The sequence below is a fragment of the Balearica regulorum genome, chromosome 5 (assembly GCF_011004875.1).
Source record: "Balearica regulorum gibbericeps isolate bBalReg1 chromosome 5, bBalReg1.pri, whole genome shotgun sequence".
NCBI classification, from domain to species: domain Eukaryota; kingdom Metazoa; phylum Chordata; class Aves; order Gruiformes; family Gruidae; genus Balearica; species Balearica regulorum.
This window is the reverse complement of record NC_046188.1, coordinates 40794959-40821472: the sequence shown is the minus strand read 5'-3', so window position 1 is coordinate 40821472 and position 26514 is coordinate 40794959. Positions and strand designations below refer to the sequence as shown.

Here is a 26514-nt window from a genome sequence, read left to right as displayed (position 1 = left end):
ATGCTGAGGGAGAAAAGTAACTTTTTGTCACTTCCCTGCTCCAAAAAATGATGTTGCAAGATTAAGGGTGTGCTCACTCAGAGAGACAACTCACGAAAGGTCTACTCTAAAGTGTATCAATATGTAAAAGCCTCAGAGGACTATGATACAGACAGGAACTTACTAACACATGTTTTACTTTCTCCATCATCCTTCCCATAACTTGAATCTTCCTATGACAGTAAGGAGGAAAGGGTAATGGTGTTATTTGCCCAGTACAGCAGTAGTGAAGAGAACTCTTGGCTGAGCCTGAGCAGATAAGTCCTGTGGGAGCACTGGAAGGCTCTTGAGTGCTTCTCGTCCCATGCCTGAACAGTTATGGAGCTCTTGCTCCATGTGACAGCGTACCTCCATGCTAAGCTTGTGAATGCATGCTGAACTATTCAAGTTCTTGTGTTTTTCAGAAACAGGTTAGGAAAAAGATAAAAGGGAAGTGATAAAACAGGATTGAGGTTCAAATTCCTCCCTGTATCATATTACGTATGTAACTGTAGCACCTACAACTGCAGAAACACTTCTTTGTCACATTCATCACTTGCAGCTCGGACAACAGCAGCTAACTACACAGCAGTGCATTTTTTAGTGAGACATGACTCCAGTAAACTCTACTCACACAAGAGTGACAGTGAAAAGAGGAGGCTAAAAAAAAGTTGTTGTAATAACTGGTAAGGAAATTACCTAAGGATTTACGAAAATTTTATCAGACGAGAGAAGGCACGTGGACAAATTTTAGAGAAGTTTGCATAAGTTTCAGTGAGAAAATAATATAATTTAGTGACAACTTGAAGGTAAAAATGAAACGAAATTTGTATTGCAAGTTTAAGTGACAATACATGTTAAATGAGACAGGCAGTCTAGCTGAGGAAGATGAGAAGATTCAAGACAAAAAATAAATACGATTTTACTTGTTTGGGTGCAAACATGCAATCCTCGACTAATCACATCCCTGTGTAATGTACTGTCAGGGATCGAGAGAGAACATTACTGAGAAAAGATAGCATAAGGTAAATGCCAGCAACAAAATGCTTCTCAACAGGATGAAACAACCACTGAACAGCACATTTAACAAAATTAGATGGACCATTACCCTGCAGCATCTGGTTTTCAACAGTTTTAGTCAGGTTTGGAAGAGAGGCCTTTTTAGACCAGTTAATGTATTTTAGCCAATTATTTGTTATATGCTTAATATAGAGCACTATGAATTGAAACAGCTCCCTGGAACTTTTAAGTACTGTTTAATTATTTCTCATATAATCCACTGTTATTTAATACTATACTTATAAACCGCATCCAAGTTGTCCTTGGATTTTTCTTTCATCTGTGTCACTCAAGAAACTGCTCAAGATACAATGTAACTTCCTGCTCTTCAAATAAACCAAACCCTGATAAATTTCACAATTTTTTGGAGCTGATCAAAGTGCTGCCAATCATTTAAATTCAATAAGTGGTCTCGATTTAGCCCAAATTTTAATCCAAATGCACTGTTCAGTAACTATTTTGAACAACTTCCAGTATATAGACTCTTATTTACAAAAAATGCGTGCAGTCAAGGTATTATTCAGGAGTAGTTACTGACACAAATTCTAAGTCACCAGTGGCACTGGGGCAAATAAAGAAAACTGCACCAGTTTTAGTCAGTACTATCTGTGGACCACTTCCAAGACTTTTTTATTAAAGTAATAAAGCCTGATGTGCCAACATTGATAACAGCATTTACTTGATAAGGAGATTGAGAAGCATATATGAGCAATCCATCTTTAAGCAGTCTGTGGGTCCAAATTGCCTACAGTGTAGCTTCACCATTGCTCCTCTAGTTCTTAAAAGTATCCCACTTTTTTGCCCATCATAAAAAGCATCTAGTGGATATAGCTTCCACTCTTTCAGTACTATAAAAACTGTGTTCTCTTCCAAACACAGAAATGAACAATCCACAACTCTTCTGCTGAGACAACAGGAGGTAAGGTAGAGTAAGATGGAAGTATTCTCTAGTCCTCCTCAGCAATCAACATAACCCAGAATATTAAAAGAAAGAAACACCATGCAATTCATATGCATAACCATTCCCAAATTGTCATGAAGTAAATAACAAAATAAAAGAATGAATATAAAAGAAATGTATACCTTCTATCCCTGTATTTAACTGAAGTACAATAGACTTCGAAAGCTTTCAAAATGTATTTAATACTCTGCTTTGATATTTACCAACACATTTATGTGCACCACTCTGTGCAGGGTGGGAAGGGTGTTGTTCGGGGAGGGGGGGTTGTTTTGTTTTGGGGTTTTTGTTGGTTTGGGTTTTTGGTTTGGGGGTTTTTTTTTGTTGTTGTTTTGGGTTTTTTTTTTTAAAGAATTCAGCTATATTTCCAGGACACCATCTGTCATCCTAAAGTGAAACCTGAAGATAAAAACTCATTTGCTGGAAAATCCTCAGAACCTGAGGGCACTGAAGAAAGGCAAGCAGCACCTATCTGATTTTGTACATAAACAGCTGAATATCATGTTCTTTGCTTGATGTGAACAGGTTTGTAACTGCTTCCCTAGACAATAAAAAGATCTAAACATTTGCATTCACAACTGCTTTCACTGCCTTTTTCTAAGGGTCAGACTGTACAGCAGCTGGTGTATCTTCTGATTTTGCAGGAGTCAAAGACGATTTTGTTACTGACAGGTCACCAATAAGTGTATGAGTAAGTCCTCAGAAAATTTTGGTGGATACTCTGTCTCTTTTGGATCTGAATACTTTTGTTAATGTTTAGAGTAAGAGTTTTGTGACTCCTTTAATGCAAAGCATATCAGAAAATGCAGTGCTACATTTCCTAGTTGTTCTAAAATCAGGACTTCCCAGATTGGTAAGGTTTAAGATTTCAAATTTTCAGGTTAAAAAAAAAAAATCTAGCAAGTTCAATCTAATATATTGTAAACTTCCTTAATGTATGCTAGAAAAATGTAGTTTTGAATTTTTTTTACTTATTTCAAATAAATACAGGAAAGTTTAGACACTTGAAATTAAGGTCACGCTAAACAGGGTAAGAACTCCCTTCAAGCTCTTCGAGCTTAAATAACAACTGAAGAATGACCTAAAATCTAGTCACTGGGAAGGGCAGGAGAAAGGCGGGGAAAAGGGGAAAAGCAGTCATAGGGTAACACTCCCTTTGACCCAAAAAGCCTTATTTATTAAAAATACAACAGTTCCACAGACAAAACAAGGGTGTCCTCAGAATACCTTTTAACCCACTTAAAGAGTTAGGATACTCTCAAAGAGGAAGCTCACATTCCAAACCAAGCACCAAATTGGGCAGATAGGAGTTTTCTCCTTCATTCATCTTTGCTGAGTCCAAGTCACCAGACTCAGGGGACCGCCTGCTAATTTGACTAATTTTTTAGGCTGCCAGTCAGTGAGACCTGTATACTGAGTAGAAAAACACAGATGTTTTAGATAAACAGGTTTTATCTAAACACCACCTTCTTATGAATAGTTTTTTCAACTGTGGTTTTCCCTAGCTTTGTCAGCTCAGCTTGCATACATGTTATACTATCTTCTTTGTAAAACAAATAAAATTCAGTTATTTGTAACTTGAAGTCCACAAAAATAAAAGACCACAAAACTCAGGCCTGTGATAATACATGATGGTTGAATTTATGGAATTTTAAAGAATTATGACCTCAGATTCATTTTTAAAGGATAATCTGAGGCATCTTTTTTCTTTTATTTTGCTTTCTTTATATCAAATGTAATAGTACCTCAAAGAATAGTTGTAGTTAGCATTCACTTTAAAACAGGAGTGATGACAACTGCCCAAGATCTAGCTGTAGTACTGATGATGTTAAGAATGCAAATGTCCTTTGGATTTTGTCCCTCCAAATTTTCTATTTCTGTACCACAGCTGACACCTTCACTTTCCATTATCACCATATAAATAGAAACATGTAAACTGAAGGCTGTATGAAGTTAGGTTTACATTCACAAAGAATCATTTATTCTTTGTCTCAAGAAAAAACAGATGCTAGTACTACTTACTTCAGCTATCACTAGGACAATGGGAAACAAAATGGTAGGTAAAACCCTTTGACAACACTCTCAAAAAGCAATAAACAGTAGGCTACGAACCTCACATACACTAACTTTGCATCCTGCTAAATGTGTTTGCCTGATGATTAGAGAGAGTCTCCCCACAATTAAATTCTAATTACCCTGCTTTGCAATAATCAATTCTTATCTACACCATTAATTCAATGATTGGCTTCCTCTCTCCAACAATTTATTCCCCTGACCTCATTTCCTCCTTCCTTCTTTTAACAGCCTACATCATCCCCAGCAGTTTTTGTTCTCCTTCCCACACGGTTCTCTCTTCTGATCTTTTCCATCACCAGACAAGGCTTCTCCCACCAATGAGTGTTTCCTTATTGACCTCCATTCTAGAATTTAGTTCTACATCTACCCCACATACCTGCATTCTACTACTGACCCCAACAAGTAACATTTAGTTTCAGAAGCCTATACACGGACACTACTGCCCAAGTTTCAATATTCTTCATCCTATTTCCAGCTACACATGTATCGTGTTCAAGGCTTCCCAAAAGTATATGTGGTCAAAATATATTCCAAGCAAGCAAAAATAAAATGGACAAAGAACCAAGGCTCAAACCACTCAGAACAGCAGCACAGTTGCAGAAAAATTTGTTCACGTGTCATTTGTTTACATACATTTTTCACGGTTTAGGACAGAACACACTAGAGAATGATATTTTACTTTTTAGATACTGCATTTGGGTGTTCAGAACAATTTCATTGTAATAAAATAGTACTAGATCTTCAATGCACATACATCGATGTACAAAAAAAAAACCCCAACAGTCAAAACTACCCACTGTAGACAGTGAACTATATGTTAATAGTGTGAATATGTTTCCAGAGACCTTATCTGCAAGAGTTATATCTTTTCCTATTACTCTTAATGTGAATATACAATATATAAATAAAGTGGCAGAATAAGTACATTTCATCTCTACTCCAAGGCATATAATGCTAGTACTACCTACATCTAAAATACAACATTTGCATTTGCATTCAAGATCTCACCTGAAAAGTTTTAAGTTCTTTCATGATATATTTAAGTCAGACTTAAAGTTATTAAACTAATAAAACAAGGTTAAATAAATTGAATAGAAAACATAAAATAACATTACATAAACTCTCCTTTTTAAGCAAGTGTGAATTGTTCTACACCGTTCCAAGCAACACTACGATAGACATTTGTCATTACTTCCTTTCTTACATCTTTCACAATCCTGCAAGCTGCAATAAATGTTTCTTTCTGACTCTTAAGTTCTAACCAGGTAATAGTGTCAGATTATACAACATAATGAAAGCAGCCCTTCACTACTCTCTTCAACGTGTTCATACATTTTACAAATATCTTACTACTAAGATACAAGGGACATATCCCTCTCTCTTTGAAGTTAGCTCCTCACATGGTCATTCAGACAGCTGCAAGACAAGACAACTTTGTTGAAATGAATCAATTTCAAAATTAGCAGTTAAAAAATACTTTATTTTACAGTAAGTTTTCTGAGAGAGAACTATTTGTAGCACGAAAAAGTTTGCAAAGCTTTTTTTTTTCCCCTTTATATTTTTCTGTTAATCTATTTTTCTTTCAGTTTTGAAGATTCACCAACTGAAGCAGACCACTGTAGTAAAATGATACTATAATAAGAAAACTGCAACTACAACTATTTCATTTTAAGGCTAATACCTGGAACAAGTGGGAAACTGTCTCTGCTGACTGAATAACCCAAGAGAATATAAAAACCCTGGGTCCTTAAGATGAGCAATAAAACTATTTCCTTTTGCCGGTATGTTCAGACACTGGGGCAGACTGGTAAAGCTTGAACACAAACATTTTCATTAGATAAAATCAGCTCTCAAAATATTCCTTCCCATAATTTCCTGAACTGAACTCTTATTCCCGTAAGGAAAATGCTGAATTTAAAGTTACAGTCCAGATAATGATAATGGAACACCAGAAAAGATTAGCCCTTCTCTACCAGTTGCTGCATTACATTTATAATCAATTCTATCCCTTTTTACCAACTTTACAAGCTATTACTACCTACACAGTCGATGTGTAGAAATAAGACTTAGAAACTGTGCACTCACTTTATAGGGAAGGGAACAAAGACAGCTACAACTGAAATATTTGGGAAATACTGAAACAATACATTTCCAGTGTGTTTTCTGAAAAAGAGTTCTGATATTGCTAGAGGAAGAAACTACACAGTTCAGAGAGAATTTGAGGAAAAAGGCTATTTCAGCTGCAATGTGGGAAAAGAGGCTTATGAAGAAAAGCAAAAAAGGTGATAACAGAAGTACAAGGGAAACCGTAAAGAATAAGGAAGAAATTTGATACTATTTTTAATAAACAAAACTCATATGCTTCTATGTTTATAGCAATTTATTCACAATTTAAGAACTGGTGGAACTCCTCTGCTCTTCAACTCCATGAAACTTTAGGTCAGATGGAACAGATGACCCAAACAACACATTGTTGGCTAGGTCCTGAGTTAATACATGAGGAAAACTTAACTGATAATTATGAAGAGAAACAGATACTTCATGTGAATCATTTGTGTCCTTCAGATACGTAAACATCAGTGCACCCTGTGGCAGTAGTTCATATGAAAACTGCTGCTTACTGACTTCAAAAGCTTAAGTGCTGTGACTGTTCTCCACTTTTCTTGAAAAAGGGGGTTTGATGGATACAAAAATGTGGAAATAAAGACAACAGTAATACCTGCAGAAGCAATTTCTTAGATTCCATCATATTCTTGGTGGATAAACTACGATGTATCTCCTTTTAGTCTTATTTTTACTTTCAAAATAAGTCATACTGTCATCTGCCGGCTGCAGACCAAATGAAGGTCATTTTAGATAAGCCAATCCAATGGCGAAAAATCATGCTATTGCAAATCCCACTGGGGGGGGGGGGGGGGGGAAGCAGTGAAATGGGCTGAAAACTGCTTGCTCCTCAATTCTGTAAACAGACAGTCCATGTGCAACAGTCCAAAATTCAATGAAAATACAGTAAGCCCTACAAATGTTGAACAACTGAATTGCTCACTTGGGAATCCTCTTCCTGTTCTTTAAATATCATTTTCTGAGAAGCTCTTTAGAGTAAACCTGCATTTTTCAAAACAGTATTCAGATAGGAGCAGCTACAGCTGAATGGACTGCCTGGTAGCATGGTTTTAATGGTGCTAAATCACCGTGGAGTCCAACATTAAGATGGGCAGTACGAAGATGAATGACATCTCTGAAAATAACACTGAGATGCCTTAGAATTTGACAAGCATGACAGCAAAACTCTGGGGGATCCTTTAATACATATGTATGGCTTGAACCCTTCATGGAATTAGTTGGGATGATCTTCAAGAAGGGTTTTCTCATTCTAAGCTCTCTGCCTTGACCATTCTTACAGGTAAGAAGTCTAAGGAGACGCCATAACTTCTCAGGAAGAGAATAACAAACTGACAACAAAAAATCCTCCCTCCAAACCTGTCTATAAGAAGCAACTAATAACAGCCAACGTGAAAATGCAATGTTGAAACTTCTTTTTTCAGTAATAAAAAATAAGAAGCCAGCAATATGTACACAGCCCATGCATAAACAGGACTTCCTATCATTCATGTATGGTTTCTTGTATTAGAAGATAATCTTTTCCATATACAGTATCACCTCCATCTTTGTGTAGTTCTATACAGACTAGCACTAAATTCTCCTTTTTGCTGTTAAGCATGCCTTCCATTTAAACCTTAAAGAATAATTACAGTCATAACAGATTGTATTTGAAGGTTTAAGGGTCAAACAAAGATTATTTTCAACTCCTACAGAAAATAATGATACTTTTCCAGTTTTCATTTCCAAACAGAGATTTAAAAGAAAACAGTGATGGTTTGGGTGGTTACAGAAATCTCCCTTCTAAAATAAGGAATAGTCTGAAATAAAGAATGTAGTTCCTTTCTTTAAAAATCCAGAAGTAGGTAACAGAGGCAGGTCATCATCTTTGCTGTTGTTTATCTTCACTGTGAATGAAAGATAATAGGCTGTGTGGGCAGAGATCCTTAAGAGCCTTAAAAATGCAAATAAGTAGCTTATGTGAGGCACTTTGGGAAGGTAACATAATCAAAACAAATCACATAAATTGTGTCTGTGGTAGTGCCCTGAGTTTTTCAAGGCAAAGACCTTGTATTCATCAAACCAGAAAAAGGATACTGTAACAGTCAGGTCAGGGGATGGCAAGTGATGGGCCTACACAAGAACTTTAGGTTTGTGAATGAAACAAAAACCACCCCAACCCAAAAAGCCCCCATACATACACATATGAATATATATATATGCGCACGTATTATACAGAAAACACTATCAGGATATATACACAGACTGGATGTAAACACATGACAAGTAAAAACTGCCAGTAAGCTTTGGTGACAGGAAGATGGTATCACATGTAGCGATTAGGAACAGAAGTAGGGCTGAGTGGTTGGCACAGGAGAAATGAGACTGAGAACACGCTGAGTTTGAGTTCATCATAAGATATTCACAAAGATACTTGAGACAGATGACACTGTTTTAGTTTGAACAGAAGGAAACAGTATTAGAACAGGGACACCATGAAGGTGAATCATGTGCCTAGAGATAAAAAATGTGTTTATGAATCAGGCAATCTGAAGATAAGGAGGAAACATAAAACTAGAGAGGGATTTGGTGAAGAATGAAGACTTGAAATTAAATTGTGAAAGAAGCTGGAATCACAGAAAACAAAAGCTAGTAGTGTTGAGAAGAAAAAACAACACAGGAAAAGATGTCAATAGACTGTGTGTTGTTACCACATGGGCGTGGGAGAAGATATAAATTAGTTCTGATGGCGTAACTACAGAAATTTTAAAATTCTGGGCACTAACATCTCTCAGTAAAGACAAGCTAAACATTTTCTTTCAATTGTAGACCAATCTACCTATGCAATTTTCTTTGCAGGCTTGATTATGATCCCTAGATAATTTGATTAAGACATATTTTTAACAAATAAAATAATTTCAACTTACTAATATATGAGCCACTCTTAATTGCAAGGCAGATTGAACCAGAGTAGCTTTATTTGTTGTGAACTTTGAATAAACACTACTTACGGTAAACAGCAGAAGAAACAAAACAGTGAGATAAACCTTATTTTATTTCACAATAAATCATAAATTAAAATACATTCTTATTCTAGTTAATGTGTCAAAAGTCTCATTTGAAAACTTCTCTCTAACAATAAACAACGATAAGAATTCAAAAAATCAGTGTTCCCATAGAGGAGAAAAAGATAGATTACACTCAAGTTGAGCTGAAATAAACAGGACTTAAACACAGGCTTTGTTTGCCTATAATGTACAAAAATCCTAGGAGAAATTTTTGCTGTAATAACATCTATTTACTCTAGAGAATAATTTAATAATTTATCATGGAAGACAGAGCTGCTTTTAACTTAATTCTGCAGCCATTTTGGGAAGGTTGAAAAGCATAGCAGCAAGATGAGAAAACAGACTGCAGTGAACACAAATAGATCCAATGCTATTGTAAAATTTGTCCAAAAAGAGTCTATGATAACTCATTAAAACCCTGCAGTTAAATTAATATGATGCATAGGAGACTTTGTTCCATAGGCTATGATTTGGAGTATTATAGACAGGTAAATGCACCTGAAGAACCTAATGTTCAGAACAGGTCTATAGACCATAGAAAAGATGAGGGAGAATCAAGTCCATGCTAGGGAAGTGTCTGTGTCGTCAATGCATTTTCTGTAATGAAAACAGGTATGTTTGGTAACTACTGTAATAACAATATGAAACAGAAAATAATTACTACAGATAGTACCAAAAATATTTAAGTTCTTTAACCTGAATGAATCTTCATTTCTACTTTAAAGCATAAACATTTTCTATTGGAATATTGCTGGAACTTCATCAAAATTTCTCCAAACTCATTAGCACTGCTGCCTCTTTGTGAACTTCACTGCCAACATATCATGTATGGCACCTGTAATAAAATCTACACTTAAACATTGGCCACTACTTTCCCTATAAGATCCTGCATTCAGCTGCTTGAAACTTACTGAGGATTACCGATTTAAGCTGAAATTCTTCATGTTAGGTGACTGGTTTTGTAGCTGCTTGCTTTTAATTCAGCAAATAATTTCAAAATGTTTTTGAACGCAGCTGAAATAAATGTTTGGTTTGTTTATTAACCTCCACAATAATTTGTAGGAAGCCTATACCCCCAGTGTGCCTTGGAATGAAGGCAGACAAGGAGGGATTTGAGAGTGTACCATGATGATGTCAAAGAATATTCTACTAGCCGTTCAAAACTGATTACGCCTGAGCTTTTGAAAAACTAAATTTCACACACACTCAGTACAGCTTTGTTGAAATCAAGCATTTAAATTCTTCAAATGTTCTATCTGTCACGAGGCACAATTCAATCTAGAGCTGTAACAGCCTGAATTTCTTTTCTCTCACTCCTTCAGAATGCTTTCAGGTTTCATTGTGGTGCAAAGAAAAGAAACTGAGAGCAAAGAAAATTTCACTTAGTTGCATTGTACTATTCCAGCGGACAACAAAACTGCAAGGGGAAGAGAAATAAGTCTACTGGAAGCAAAGCAATACGAGGAGGTGGATGTAGAAAGGAAATCAGAGAGGAGACACAGGAGAAAAGATTCAAGGCTAGAATAAGCACAAGCTTCACGGAAATGCAGAAGGGTCCAAATGGGTGGTTGAACATATCAGTAGCCACCAGCACGTACTTCAGTCAAATACTGGAATACAATGATGGATTCCCACGTTTTATAACTCCTCTTTTTATAACAGATCTGAAACAAGAACACCTTATCACGCTGAAGTATGAAACTCTGCTGCATTTCTCTGTCTTCATACAAGGTACTGGAATTAACTAGAAGTCTACTGTTGGGTAGCATAATGGTTTCATAAATTTCTCATTTCTTCTTTGCCTCCTGACCTGATTTCACAAAATAAAGCAGTCTTCCTCACCTAAAGACCTCTTTTCAACTTCTTGTTTGAACTTCAGTCAAGTGACTACTACTTATATTAACAAGAAGATTTATACTATAAAACTGATGATTATTCATTCTTGTAATTGCCTTTTAGTTTCGATCCCCTTGCCAGTCTAAGTTGCATTTTGTCAAAGAACTACACAACACCTTTCTTCTCTACCTGTCTTGAAGCTAATTAATGTTTTCATCTCCACCTATTGGAATGCATATGATAGCCAGTGGTGCTGGCCAATGATTTCTGGAGACAAACACAGTTCTGTCAAACTTTTTTTGCTTTCAACAGTATCCATATAAGCCTCTTCCTTCTTTTTGAGTTGAACAAATAGATTTATGGCCACCAGGAATTCCTTCATGTTGGGGGAAATACAAAGCTGCCAAAGGACTAAAACCTGATACTATAATTTCCAAAATTTCTCTTCTGATTCTTTTAGAACACATTAAAGACTCAGAGATGATACGTTATTTCTCAATGGGACTGGATTCTTTCTGCAGATGTCAGGTATACAGAAAATCAAGCTTATCATAAAAATCTAATAATCAACCTTCACTAAGGAACAGGTTCTTACCAAGAGTACTATGTTTTTTGGAGAACATGCTTTTACATTGTTCCAGGCTATTTGCAGTATCTGCTGAAGAAATCTAATGAGTTTAGAAGGATAGCCTTAAGGAGAAGCACACAGCACATTTAATGAAAATATTAATAATTTTTATTAGTAAGCAAGGCCAACAGTATGGTTGCTAATCTATACAAAAGCCATTTCTGACTATTAACTACAAATAAAACTATTGTCTTTTTTCCCCCCTCACTGCCACTCTGCCAATATGGTTTACATTGTCAGAAATTTCTAAACAAATTCAACTGAAGAATTACTTCGGTTACATTGTAGGGCACTGCAATGAAAAACAAAAGGCAAGGGCTGAGTTGTTACAAAATAAGAATAGCAGAAACATTTAATTTTCTGTTGTTAGCACCTATTTTTTCTGAAAATACTACCATTGGGATATGTATATGTATATAAATTACAGAATCTTGGGAATTGTTTTCTCTTCGAAATTACAGGTCAGTTAGAAAAGCATTATAAGCAGCCAAACATACAGAACACGGCAAAAACACTGAGAAATAAAAAAAATATTTAAAAACTACTTAAAATGTTTAGCCTACCTTTCCAACAGCAGCAGCCACTCTGTTGGTCTCCCCTGCTCTTTGCTTTCATTGCAGTGTCCAGCATTATGGCTGAAGGAATAGAGTACAGCAGAACCCCGCTAATTTACCTTACTAATTCATAATTTGCCCACAAAAATTTGCCACTTTCCCAACTTCTTAGGCAAAATACAATTGAAAATCCTGCAGAGATGGCCTCTGCCACTCAAATTGCATCACATTAATGAATATGCTACACAATATTGACTAGTACATCATTCAGTATTACCATCAAAATGTAAGCTAATTTAATAAAGAAACTATGTTTCTTTAAAACATCACCATGTACCATAGCACAGACTTGAGCATTTTCAAACTTTGCAATTATCAAAAGGACTGCCTGCCAGTGAATTAGGGAGGCTCTACTGTACTTAAAATTGTAATGTCCTCATTGATATGCTTTTATCTACAATTTTCTTCAGACTGCATCACATGGGAATATAGCAACTACACTTAACTATGTCCTGTTATGTATTATAATTAGTGTCCTATCACTGTTTTAATTATTCAGACTTTCTCTTTCAGATTATATATTCAGTTTAGCATTTGACTTTTTTCTCCTACATAGATTTTTTAAATTTTTTTTTAAGGCAATATATAATACCAAGTGAAATTCAGCTCTGGTATTACTCTGATATTTGATGAAAACCTATGTGTTGATTGATTTTCCAAACCAAAAGATAGATTGTCCAGAAAAATCAAAGACTACACCTCTGCCTCAAGCAAAAAATCAGAAACCTGATTCATTCCCATCTGCTGATCTTCTAATACAATCAATAAATTACAAGGCATTTCTGATCTGGGATGATGTTTGTCAAGTTTAGATCAGTTACCAGTTCACTGCAACTCCCCTACTTCTTCAGAAAAAAAGACAATATATTACCACATTCAATTAATCAAATTGACAACTGTGAAAAAATCTTACTGGTCTGACATCCCCACATGAATTGGTAAACTGTCGTGCCAAGCCAAAATCCAGCATATAACACTTCCTACAGGTGCTAGGAAAACGTCCCATTGCGAAGTTAGACTAGAAAGAAAAACAAATACAGATAGGTATATAGATACACACACACACACACTTCAATATGTGCACATATTAATACAGTAACACAATCATAGAAAATTCACATTCTACTTCCCTATCCTTCCTTCCACATTTTCAGTTGTGCTAAACTCCCATTGAATTTGAAGAAAACATTGTTAAGAAAATCAGACATCCAACTTAACGTATCTGAACAGTAGCCTACATGGTCCAAAGAGATTGCCATCTTACTTTGTTATTTGGAATATATTAATTTTTAGCAAGAATTTTCCAATCATATCATGCACTCATATATTTTGATTTGGACATTTCAAAAACCTACCAATCTAGGGGTTCACAAGTTCATCTAAACAAATGTAATAATATCATATATGCAGAATATAGAATAAAGGGTGCAAACTGCCTTTTCCTTTTCATGGCAGAGGAAAGAACCAAGTTTAAAACAAAAACAAAACAACCAAACAGTGAGGAAATTCAGTGAAGTAATTAATTCTGAAAAGCTTCAGTAAATTTTCTTATTTGCCTCTACCGATTAACATTCCATGTTAGCCCTTTAAAAAAATTCTTCAACACTGCTAGTTTATGATGTTTGAACACGTTGGCTGAACCAGTTCAAGCCTCTCCCCAGCAAACCCCTTTAAAATGGATTGTGTGGTATAAAAAAAGATAAAGCTAAAAACAAGTTCTGTGAAATGGAATTGAAACTACACATCTGAGCGAGCTGGAAGCTTAACACAATTAGCTCTAGAAAAACTGCTTTTCTTTTTCCATTAAGTGAAACAGCAGTACTGTTCTAAATAAATCTGAAAATCACAGCTGCTTCAATGTCAAAGGTTGAGGGTAAAAACAAATCGAAAGCATGAATTGAAATGAGCGTGATCAACATTATTTTTAAATGGAACAGAATTTCAGCATTGCCTAATTCATCACATGAGGATAATAACCAACCAAGGATTTCAAGATTACAGCTCAGCACAAAGCTTGCTTTCAGTATAATCTATCTAGAAGATACAAACTAAAAGATAAAATAGACTTGTATTTTCAAGCCAGGAAAACTGCATGCTAGAAAGCAATTGTGCCTTCTTTTACATGTGTAGTCACAACAGAACTCCTAAAGGGGAAGAAAACTTATTTCTTTTATGAATCTAATATATTGCCTCACACTGCTGTTTATCCTGGCTCAACATTTAATTTTCTGGGGTTTTTTCCATCCCCTAACAGCATTCTCCATTTCCATCCTATTTGAGCCCACAGACTCAGAGATACAGCTAGATAACAAGATGTCCTCAATCCATCCTGCCAGCCATAAAGGAACATATTTCCCATTCAAAACTTGAATTGTTTTCATCATTAAAATCTTGCACTCCAGCTAACTCCTTCTCACCTATTTCACTTGACATTCACTGCCTCTGTGTCCTTTCCATATTAAATGAGTCTTGGGGATGGGTCAGGGAAAATACAAGTTTTATAAAAAGTTGCAAGGAAGAAGAGATGAAAATTAAAATTCCCTAATGCACAGAAACTTGTTGAGAGGCTTTATGTAAACAACATTCAGCTGACAGGAAATTCAGCTATATATGCCAGACATAACCAGCCATATTTGCATCTATTAGAAAACACAAGATTTGCTTATTTTTTCTCATTTACAAATTCTGAAAGTTCAGAGTTCTAACAGTATTTTATATATAGAACAATAATAAAAATAGCTGATGCAATTTCAAGAATAAATTCAAAGAAAAACAGAAAAATAAGTACAAAAACGTGATGCTATCAGGAAAACCCTGTCCTCATGACACTTTGACAACACTCATTTTATTAGAATTGCACAATAAAACTATTGAATAGTTTTCTCTTACAGTCTGTCTTTTTTCACCTTGTTAGTTATAAACATATTAAATAAAAAGAAAATTGCTACTGAAGAGCTTATAAATACACCCTACAGTTAGTATCTATTCTCTTAGATTTAGTATGTGAAGATATTAATTGGCAATAACCAAACTCATTACATCATATCTCATGGCAAATACTCTTGACTGCATGATGCTACAGATAACAGTTGGAAGTTTTAACTACGGAAAATTGCAAGGAGGCCTACATAACTGGAGACAATAATGACAAAGACCAAAGTTGTTGTTGTTGCAATCCAACGTTAATTAATAGAAAAAAAAATCCGCCCTATCTGATGAATAAACATTCAATCTTCTGTCCTTTCTCTTTTTTTTTTTGTTTTAACATCCAATATAGAACCTATTCTCATTTATGCAGCCATCTCATAATCCCATATTACTTGGCTGTTTTGATTTAATGGGCAGACTTACTGGTTTTATGTCCCTGTGCAGGAATCCCACAGAATGAATACTTTCAATAGATTCCAAAATCTGCTTCCCAAGCCGCAGAGTGGTACTAATGGTGAATGTTCCTCGAGACTGGCTCCGCCGCAGGTCTGCCAAGTTCCGACCCTGCTCAAATTAAAAGCACATTTTTATAAAAAAATACTAATAACAAGATTCACAGATAGCATAAAGTCTTCCTACTTCTTCCTTAGCTGTTCATGGTTAACCACAGAATACTCTCATTTTCATATTCAAGGATAACACATCTCACCTAAATGTTATGGGTATATGTCCCCAAGTATCTCCAATATTAAATTTATAATTTATTTTGAAAATATGAATTTTAGTATCTTTCTGCTCCTAAATAACATGGACCAAACTAATCTCTATTAGAAGACTAGTACATACACCATGAGTTCGTGTTGTATCTATGTCACGCCTGAAAAAAGGCCACTGAGAAAATGCTCACAAAGACTACTTTACACTCACCTCTTTAAGGAAAAATATGTAATTTATTTAATTATATGGTATATCTTAGATGACTTAACCAAGCAGATGGCAAATATACTATGCAGGAAATGCACCCCCATGACATCACAGAACTGTTGGTCAAAACAACAGATGACCAACAGTGTGAACTAGAGCACACTTCTTCCTCCAGTATTCATATTCACCAAGATGATAAAGAACAATAATCCCATAACTAAGTGCTAATCACCCATTTTATCCCTTTTCACAGGAACAAGTCTTTCGCTAAAGTGAATTAAATGTTTTCTTTTACTTGCAAAAGGTATTTTTTAACTTTCATTAAAAAAGCCAACAAAATGCACAAACTAATATATTTCATTTTAGACTATCTACAAGTGAAGACTTCAAAGGAATGTGAATTATCTCAGAAGACATCACAGTTCACTCTTTCAATAGGCAAATCTTCCTGAGGATGCAAACTTTCTCCTTTCTGAGAGAATTATGGAGAGTATATCAAAAGATAAAGATAGAAGGATATGCTTCAATTTAGGTTTGCTCACTACTATGCATTCATGATCTTTGGGTGTTTTTTTTTAATTTGTCACCCTCTAAAATTTTACTGGTATTTTCATATACACTTGGCTAATAAACCAAAACACACAAGCAAACTTTGAGCTCTGTTTGATACACTAACCTGCAACTGCATGACCACATAGTTAAATCTGTCATTCCTTCCACATCCAATGAATCTACAGACATGATCTTTTCCTGAGAGAAAAAGAAGCAAATTAGCCGATAATAATGAAAATCTGTGGTTTATTCCTTTAAAAACCTAGCAAATTACTGGAAGAGATAGTTATATTTCTTTAGAGATGTTTAATCAACTAAGCCCCCCACCCCTACAGTTCAACAGCTGTAAAACCAATGTCAGTTCTACCCTCAATTAAATATAAGTTTTCTCCCATGAAATATGCAGCCCTACCACAGCTATCACTCTTCCATAAAAAACATGCATGGCAACATGCCTAAACATCCACAAATTTGAGGCACTTTGGGAAAAGGTTATTTTCTTGCAAAGCTTATGGCTTGTTATAGAAAATATTCCTATCCACAATTCCTCTTTTTCTATAAGCTGCAGCTGCCACGATGAAAGAAAACAGCAGTAGTTACCTGCGGGTCATGTTTTGTATTAAAAAATTGTAGAAATGTAATTCAACTAATCCGATTTATTAATATCTCTTTCTCGAATATGATTTTTGCTGTTTAGCTACAAAAGACAAATTCAGCTCAGGTACACTGACGCAGAGATAAAAGTAGTTAAAAAAAAAAAAATCACAGTTTGGTTTAAGCCAATTTTCTTTAAAGCTGACTCCTGTCTTAGGAGCAAACTGTGGAGAAGAGGGCTGGTCAAAAATAATCTCCTTACTATCCTGCAGTTGTAAGTCAAAGCGTAAGATTCCCCAAGTAAACAGAAAAAAAGGCAAACCAAAGACCGCAGTAGGGAAACAGAAGGGAAATGCAGCCTCATTCTCATTTGGGTATCTGTGTTCACCAACTTGGAAGAAGCTGGGACCCCTTATGACCCCACTCTATGACAGAACGGGGAACTGTAGGTTTAAGTCTCTCAGGCCATTTACTTTCCTTTCTGACACCATGGAAGCTACAGCCAAGAGAAAGCTGATGGTCGCAAGTGGCCACTAAAGCTCTGTAAAATTTATGTCACCTAAGGTTTGTTTCATGAATTTCTTTACCCTTAGGATTACTAGAATGTCATAAATAGGAAAAAAAAAGTGATAGGAGAAAAGCAATGAAAAAATTTAAAGAAAACATTACTGTCAAATACCATTACTGCTAGTTAGAGATCTGGGGGGACTTTTTGTTACTGCTGCACTCATAGCTCCATCAAAACTCTAAAACTTGGCCCTATAGCTTCTGAATATATGTGCTAAGCTGTAAGTATCACTGCTTTTCCTCCACTTTTTCCTTCCACTCATTTAAAGACAGGCGATATTACAGACAACATAATTTTATGAAGAAAAAGGATTTGCAGCAAATTTGTCAAGATGAAATTTTGCATATTCATCACCACAGTTTCCAGTTAATGAAGTGTCATCTGAAATATTTATGATTCATTTTACAGCCGCTGTGGGTATGCTGAAGGAACGTCTTCAGAGAAACATATATCAGGCAGATTTCATCTGACAAATTCAGTAAATGTCCAAAATTTGGTTTGGTTGGAGAAACCCCATTTTAACTGGAGCAGCAACTCCAGTTGTGTGGTAAATTCTCTGGAAACTAACTTTTATAAAAATCTGAGGAAAAGACAGAAGTAGGGCCTGTACACCTTATTCAAGCAGCATGATCCTCCACCACTCCAGTGCAGCTATATGCACTTACTACACCTTTGCAGATACCTTCAGTTCCCTTTCCCTCAGCAAGAAAACAGTAGCTTCTCACACCTGTGAGCCACATGGCTGGGGAGCAGGGGGAGAAGAAGATGGTAATAGGCTGCAGTGAACAACTGTGCCCTTGAAAAGCTTCCTACTGAGGGTAGGAAGCCTACATGCCATTCCCCAGCTGCAGTATATCACTACAGCTAGCTTTTCAGCCTATACCAGATGCAACCCATCACTAAATTATGCTAGAGAGCTGTAAATGAGTGAGGGAGAAGTCTGTAAGGTTGTGTGAGACGGAAACCAACTGAGTGAGTCTCACTCTCACCAAGTGAGATGTGATAAATCTGTCTTCTCCCATCTGACTGTGGGAACAGATGGCCTAACAACATGATTAAACAAAACAACCATATGTTGCAGCAGATTTCTTTTAAAAAAAGAAACAAAACAAACCAAAAAGAGAGCTTAAAGAGTTAAACAGTATTCTGACAACAATAATTGGGAGACAGCATCATTGGCAGGAAAAAAAAAGTCAAAGATGCAATTGATGACTAAGCTGTAATAAATGGCCGTATCAGTGAACATACTCCTCCTTCATAATTAAGAGAGAAGTCATACAACTACTTACCTAGTTAAGCATGTTTTGCTAGATTAGAGTTTTAAAAGAGCTTATTTTGAAGTTTTTCATTATTCACTGTCCTGCATACCTACAAAGTTATGACTCATTTCACCCCTGCAATGAATGACCACACTTTTAATTTTCAAAATTTCTGAAAGCAAAAATAATAAAAAATAGTACATCCCTGCACTTCTGCCAACAGCTATTCTCATTTCAGTTTCACAGTTTCTGTGAAAAAAGATTCTAATTCAGAAACACTCAAAAGCACGTTTATAACTTTGAGAATGTGCCCAGTTCCAGTAAAGACTGGAAGAGCCGTTTTGCTGGATTGAGACAAATTATACCTGTTTACTTAATTCTTTCCTAAAAGCCTGTTTCTTCATAATTTTCCCAGAAATTGTACACAATAATAAATATTTCTTTTAAAAAAATGAGATCCTCATACGAAGGAATTCTGAATGACACTCAGCTCACTGTCTCTCATTACATACTATTCCTAGATCAAACTTTCCAAATATTTGCAAGACAAAGGCTTTCCATCACAATTACATCCATTCCTCTGATTTATGTCCAAGGTAACTAAACCACCTTGAAAGTAAGAGAACATAAGCCCTTTGAGAAAAGGATAGAAATTATATACATACATATATATACACACATGCCAAAAAAGGATACAAGAGCAAGATAAAAGTTGGTTGCAGAGGATGTATGCTATTAGAAGGTTGTTACAAAAATATTCTAAAAGAACTGTTTACAATTTCACCTGCTCTGAATCTGCATGAAAAAGAATTTGTCAAAAAAGAAGAAAGATTTCTACATGGTAAATGAAGCATTTAATAAAAATATTCTTCAAAAAGCAATAATAAAGTTGTTTTCTACTCCCTATTTTTGTCCATTTTTCTTATTTTCTCTCTCCTTCAAATTTTTAGTTCTTGCATAATGAAAACTTTGGAAGATAGATAAATTAATGTAAATGGCTCCTAGGAGTCAAGATTTTAGGTAAAAGAAAATGGTGTCTACCACAATCTTATTTAACAAAAATCTTATAAGTATGGATAAAAAATATATGCATGTAAAAATAAAGTTATGTATCTGTGCAAACTATAAATCTCACTATATTCAAAAAGTTCACTCTTGACCCATCTCTTACTGTAGTCACTGTCCTGATCATCTACAACATTCCCTATCTAAAACCAGAGCAGTTACACTGTAATGTGGAACTTACACAGTAATGACTAAAGGTCACCTCCAGTGTTACTGTCATGGAATCACCAACCCTTTTTTTTTTTTTTTTTTCTTTAAAACTGTGCAAGAGATTAATAAGAGATAAAAATTAAGGAATAATATTTAGATTGTTTTCTCATAAGGAAGGTTGTCAAAAGAGCTCCTTCTAAAGATCTCATACAAAATCAGGGTTTCAATTACATAAAAACTTCTATTTATTGTTTTCTCAGAAAAGTAATATTGAGAAAATAAATAACTGAAAGATCTTTATTTGGATTATTTGCCTCAGTGGATCTGTTGTTCAGGTGCTTCATTATTCTAGTTTTTTCCATCTAGACAACGTTTCCCATGATTCAGTAGAACCAGAGACTCTTCTGCAGGAAGACTTGGATTGTCAAAGGAATTGTATTCCCAAAGGAAGATTGATAAGAAAATTATAACTTCTGTTAGGCTATGGCAATCATTCACAACTCATTTTTTTATTATTTCAGCAAACATTTTTGGTTTTCAAAAATATTTCAAAACATAAAAAAGTTTTTACTAAGAAAAAAAGCATTTTTGTAACATCTTACAAACTCAAACTTCACTATATTTAAATTCATAGTAAAAAGTTATAAGGCACTCCAGTGTGTGTAGAAAAACAAAGTCCTTGAAAAATTAATTCTGAACATTTAAAAACCCAGGAGTTACAGAGTATTTGTTTCTTCAAAACTCACTATCTTCAAGATAATTTCTTTTAAGAAACCTGACAAACAATTTCTAAATTTACAATTGGTAATACTGAAATTTACTATTCATCTCTAGACTAGAAACTCTAAAATTCAAAGAAAGCTAATATGTACTCCCTGAATCAATTGCTTGACTATATAACATTAGATGGTTTTGTGAAATTCTTTAAAAAGATATAAACATAGGAACAGTTTGTTAACACTATAACATGTGACATGCTTGCCCTCTTAAATCTATAGAGGTTGTCAATTTCTGCTGCAATGTGACCTTTACAGCAGATTAGGCAGCACCATATGTCATGCAGATTTTGTTTTATTTGAACTAAGAGAAAAGTCTGGAAAAAGTCTGGAAAAATCAGGCCGCTGACAGGGATAGATGCATTAGTCAAAATCTTCCAGATTCAAAATAATTTTTTTAAAGAAAAAAGTCACCCTTTAAACTGCCTTTTTATAATCTTACATTGTGAAAAGCAATGAAGAGAAGCCATTGCATAATTTCCCTATATTGATAGGTTCAGACATTAAAGTATTTAAAGGTACCTCAAAAGTGACTATTCAAAGCTGTGATTCTGAGTGGTCAAGGACCTGAACCCTAAAAGTATTTCAGGACTCTACATGCCAATAATTTATTTTTTTTTCCTACAAGTTACAGTATTTAAAGTTGGGGGTTTGTTTCTTTGTGTGGGTGTTTTTTTTAATGCTTCCCATTTCAACATTAGAATTATTATTAGCAATACTTGCAAAGGCAAAGAAGTACATTCTTATCCCAGATGCTATATGAAGGACCCACAAATATTCAATGTTAGATAGTACAGAAAAAAACCAGACCATCTTAGAAGGGGAAATAAAAAGCTAACAACAACAACAAAGTCTAGAGTAAAAAAGGTAAGGAGAAGATACAGATCCAGAATAAACTACAGTTGAGCATAGGTTTTGCAACAATTTAATTTTCTTGTCATTCTTTTTATTTTCATGTTATCCTGTTTCAAAGAAAGGTTCATTGTAGCAAAACCTGCAGAAATTGAAAGAGCTTCTATTCCACTTTTAATAACCATTTCACAATAACCTGCAGAACATGGGGAATAGTGGAAGGTGTCCCTGCCCATGGCAGGGAGTTGGAACTAGATGACCTTTAAGGTGCCTTCCAACCCAAAGCATTCTAGGATACGATTCTATTAATATTTACTCAAACTATGACTAAATAGAGATTACAATGATTTTTTAAGAAGATACCCTGACATTCTGGCATATCCAGGGTACAGCCCTACCTTGCAATTTCTTCAACACAGCTACTTCCATTTTCAGAACTTGCTTCGGCTGCTGAGCTGATTCGACCTTCAGTGCAACATTTTCCCGAGTAAGCAAGTCCAGTGCATCGTAAATTTCTCCAAATCCTCCGCCTCCTATTTTCCTTAACTATATTGGAAAAAAAACCCAAACAAAAGCAGATTTAAAAGAGAGAAGAAAAGAAAGGAAACAAAACATCGATACTTCTTTGTATTGCCTGCCATACTGCAAATGCTGTTTTATTACTAATAGATTTTAAAATAAAATAATCACATCCTTCAGTATGTAAAAGAGCTACTGAATAATCTGCAAAGATATGGTCAGCCAGAGTTTGGAAGAGAATCTAGGAAAACAAGTTAATACACCTGATATCCAGCTGCACTAAATTTCCTGTATTTAATACAATAGAAGAGCACACTAGCATTCCCAGCATGAATCTGACCAAAGTCAGCATGCTAAATAAAGTCTTTACTCAAATAGTCACATACTACCCAGAGATCTTAAAATACAAATGCGTACTGACATTTTTAAAATATTTTTTTCTTTTTTCAGAAATACACACACTGAATACTAAAGGTATAAAAGTTCTCGGACTTACTGAAAAGAGACAGCATTTTCTATTATATGCAGTGACTTACACATAACAGCTATATCATAAATGATACGAAATGGCTAAGATTATCTTTGAATGTTGTGCTGGTTTTGCTGGGATAGAGTTAATTTTCTTCATAGTAGCTAGTATGGGGCTATGGTTTGGACTTGTGCTGAAAACAGTGTTGATAACACAGAGATGTTTGCCTTACTGCTGAGCAGTGCTTACACAGAGCCAAGGCCTTTTCTGCTTCACACACCATCCCACCAGTGAGTAGGCAGGGGGTGCACAAGGAGCTGGGAGGGGACACAGACAGGACAGCTGAACCCAACTGACCAAGGGATATTCCATACCATATGATGTCATGCTCAGCAATAAAAGCTGGGGGAAGAAGAAGGATGGGGGGGACATTCAGAGTGATGGCATTTGTCTTCTCAAGTAACCGTTATACATGATGGAGCCCTGCTTTCCTGGAGGTGGCTGAACACCTGCCTGTCCATGGGAAGCAGTGAATTAATTCCTTGTCTCATTTTGCTTGTGTGCACGGTTTCTGCTTTACCTATTAAACTGTCTTTATCTCAATCCATGGGTTTTCTTACTTTTACTCTTCTGACTCTCTCTCCCATCCCACTGGGGGTGGGGGGAGTGAGCGAGTGGCTGTGTGTTGCTTAGTTACCAGCTGGGATGAAACCATGACAAATGTATATTTTAGATGTTACTCACATTTACTTATGGTTCACAAATACTGGTTTTATTAACAGACATGCTAAAGAAATTTGCACCACTGAAAGTTTCATCTGTGTTAGGAAGAGCTAAAAAGAATGCTTCTGGCATATTAATTAGTTTGCACTACATTCAAAGCAAATATTAAGAGTTGTGTTTTCTCTCTGCTTTAAATGTTCACAGGGAATAGAGACTTGTCTGGTTTTCAGTATCAAAAATGCCAAATGTTATTTCATGTAATGCTTTCATATGGTGATGTCCCCTGTAGCTACCATTCTAAAGCTGATAAAAGAGAAAAGGAGACAAAAAGAACTTACCTTAAGCAACACACAATATTGTACTTTTACTATATTTTACCTTGAAAGAACTGACATGGTTTTCTAAATGTCATTTAAAAACTTACAGTTGCTAAGGTTACATGACTACACTGTATTACATGTCATCTAAACATTCTGGGGATCTAGAGATCAGCAATATGCTGACCTGTCTTCAGATTCTGAAAATAAATCTAATGTCTCCTAATCCAGACAATCAGCCATCTTACTGAGAAGGAAATACTCATATTGTTTACTTGCATTTTTCAGGTCATATCACATGAAATTTTAATTCTGTATGATTACAACAATACTTAGTGTTTCATCATGCACTTTCTGTCCTGAAGATCTTTTACCATCAAAAGCAACTGCTATTTCAATATTCTTAAGATGAGGAAAATATGGTCCAAGGTACCATTATCTACATTGCTCACTTCTGGCCAATTCATTGCCAGTTTTAAAAAGGTGCCTTGGACAGACAGCACACCACATTTTCAGACCTACAGAACTAACCCACCTAAATATCTGCTTCTAGTGCAACACCTGTTGACTGCAAATTCACACGTTCATTTCCTTCTAACAAGCACGTTAGCTGTTAGCAAATGCAATCTCCTCTTCTCCACAGGCTGTATACTTTATCTGAAGCAGCGTAATATACATACTACCAACATGGGCTTAAGCCTGTTACTCTTTAACCTACACATTCAAAGAACTTAACAAGTTCAAGTCCAGAGTATCACAAATCCTGAATAAGGAGTTTGTGTCTTGGGCCATGATTTGTTTAAGGTACTACTCAGGTAAGAACCTAGGGTTAACTCTGAAATAATGACAAACTGTGAGAAATAGAAATCTTTCAAGTTCCATGAAATAGTGTAACATGGTTACATTCAGATGTATTTAATATATGCAGATTGTTAGTCTTTACAGAAAGGAAAGAAATCTGTCATCTAAATATTGGGAAAAATAGCAAGTTTTAACAGGATTATATATAGAGGGGGGAGGGGTGTTTGTTTTTTTCTTTTTTAAGTATGTATGTGTCTATGTATATCTCTCAAAGATGTAGTTTCATGACTAATTCGGCCATTTTAAGTCAGCACTTTTCCGTTCCACCTCTTGGTCTGGTAATGCCATTATCTTGCCTGAGCTCTGAGCTATTAACAGGGCTCCAACAGTTAAACATAAGACATTGATCTGGCTGTAGCTTTCAGCATAAGCACATAAATCTTCAGTTTAGTACAAGCACATGGAGACAGTGAGAATGCACGGTGAAAAAGGTGGGAGGGGAAAAGGAAAGAGGCGATACAGCCATCCTCACCTCTACACAAACTAATACCAGTTTATCATATAACTTCATTTACCAGCTTTGAGAAACAGCCAGACTGAGAAAGACTGCCTCTGAAAGGGTTTTTTCTTCTGCTTGTGTGCTTAAAAAAAAATTTAAAAATAAACAAAAAACCCAAAACAAAAACAATCACACCACCAAGCTAATAAAATAAACAGATCAATTTCTATCCTCAGATAAAAGTACACCAGAATCATTAACATACATCCAATAATGACATCAGTCAATAATTCCAGGCACAAACGAACCTCTCTCTGATTGTAGAAAAAATATTTTCCATGCCCTTTGTCACTGGGTCATGCACCACATTCAGCAATGAGCCCATATTTTCCTTGGTCATCTTTTTGCTGCCAGCGTCCCTGAAGAAGCCTTTCTCGTTGCTTTTCACATCCCTCACCAGTTTCAACTGCTAGCTGAGCTCTGGCTTTTCTATACATTCATCTTAACACACAGAGGCAATGTATCCATATTAATCCTGGGCAGCCCATCCCTGTTTCCACCTTCTGTTCGCTTGTGTTTTGTGTTTTGCTTTTGAGTTGAAAAAGTCCACTGGTTTATACCACCTCACCTTTCTAGACAAGGAATTTTTAAGTACTCTACTGCTTCAAGAACACTAGCAAAAACCATCAATACTTCATAACCTAACAGAACAGTATTAATTACGTGTTAATATACATGTGTCAAGCACTAAGGAATTTCTAAATTTTGCATGTTATTTTCTTCCACTGGCAGACTGTCCTATGAAATCCTGAATTCAGAAAGAAGTATATCACCTTAGATACCACCACGAAATCCTTACTGTTTGCTACAGAAATTTTGAAAAGTTACCCACAGACAACATTTGGCACTCATCTACCTGTAATACTTGATTTGGGAAACACACAAGTTAAAACATATAATCACATGAGATGAACAACACCTCAACACCTACTCTCAAAATTTTCCAAAGCCACTGATCTGATCATCATTCTTCATTATATAGGGAAGAAAATAAACCCAAAGGAAACAGGACTACTGGTGCACATACCAGGCAACTGAGTAGTTGACGTGGTTCAGCCCCAGCCAGCAGCTGAGCACCACGCGCCGCTTGCTCACCCCTCC

General features: G+C 35.6%; 1 protein-coding gene across 4 annotated transcripts in view; it reads right to left on the bottom strand.

The window, feature by feature from the left end:
* TTBK2 (tau tubulin kinase 2) overlaps positions 1-26514 on the bottom strand; it is a 99833-nt gene that overhangs the window by 44517 nt on the left and 28802 nt on the right. For 3 of the 4 annotated variants that reach the window (XM_075754375.1, XM_075754374.1, XM_075754376.1), the window contains 4 exons: positions 22424-22571; positions 16886-16959; positions 15709-15849; positions 13271-13375 (listed from right to left, as the gene is read on the bottom strand). In XM_075754375.1, the coding sequence (XP_075610490.1) occupies positions 13271-13375; positions 15709-15849; positions 16886-16959; positions 22424-22571 (468 nt within the window). Of the gene's footprint in view, positions 1-12306; positions 13238-13270; positions 13376-15708; positions 15850-16885; positions 16960-22423; positions 22572-26514 lie in introns of those variants that run through there. The other variant, XM_075754377.1, reaches the window with a different exon arrangement.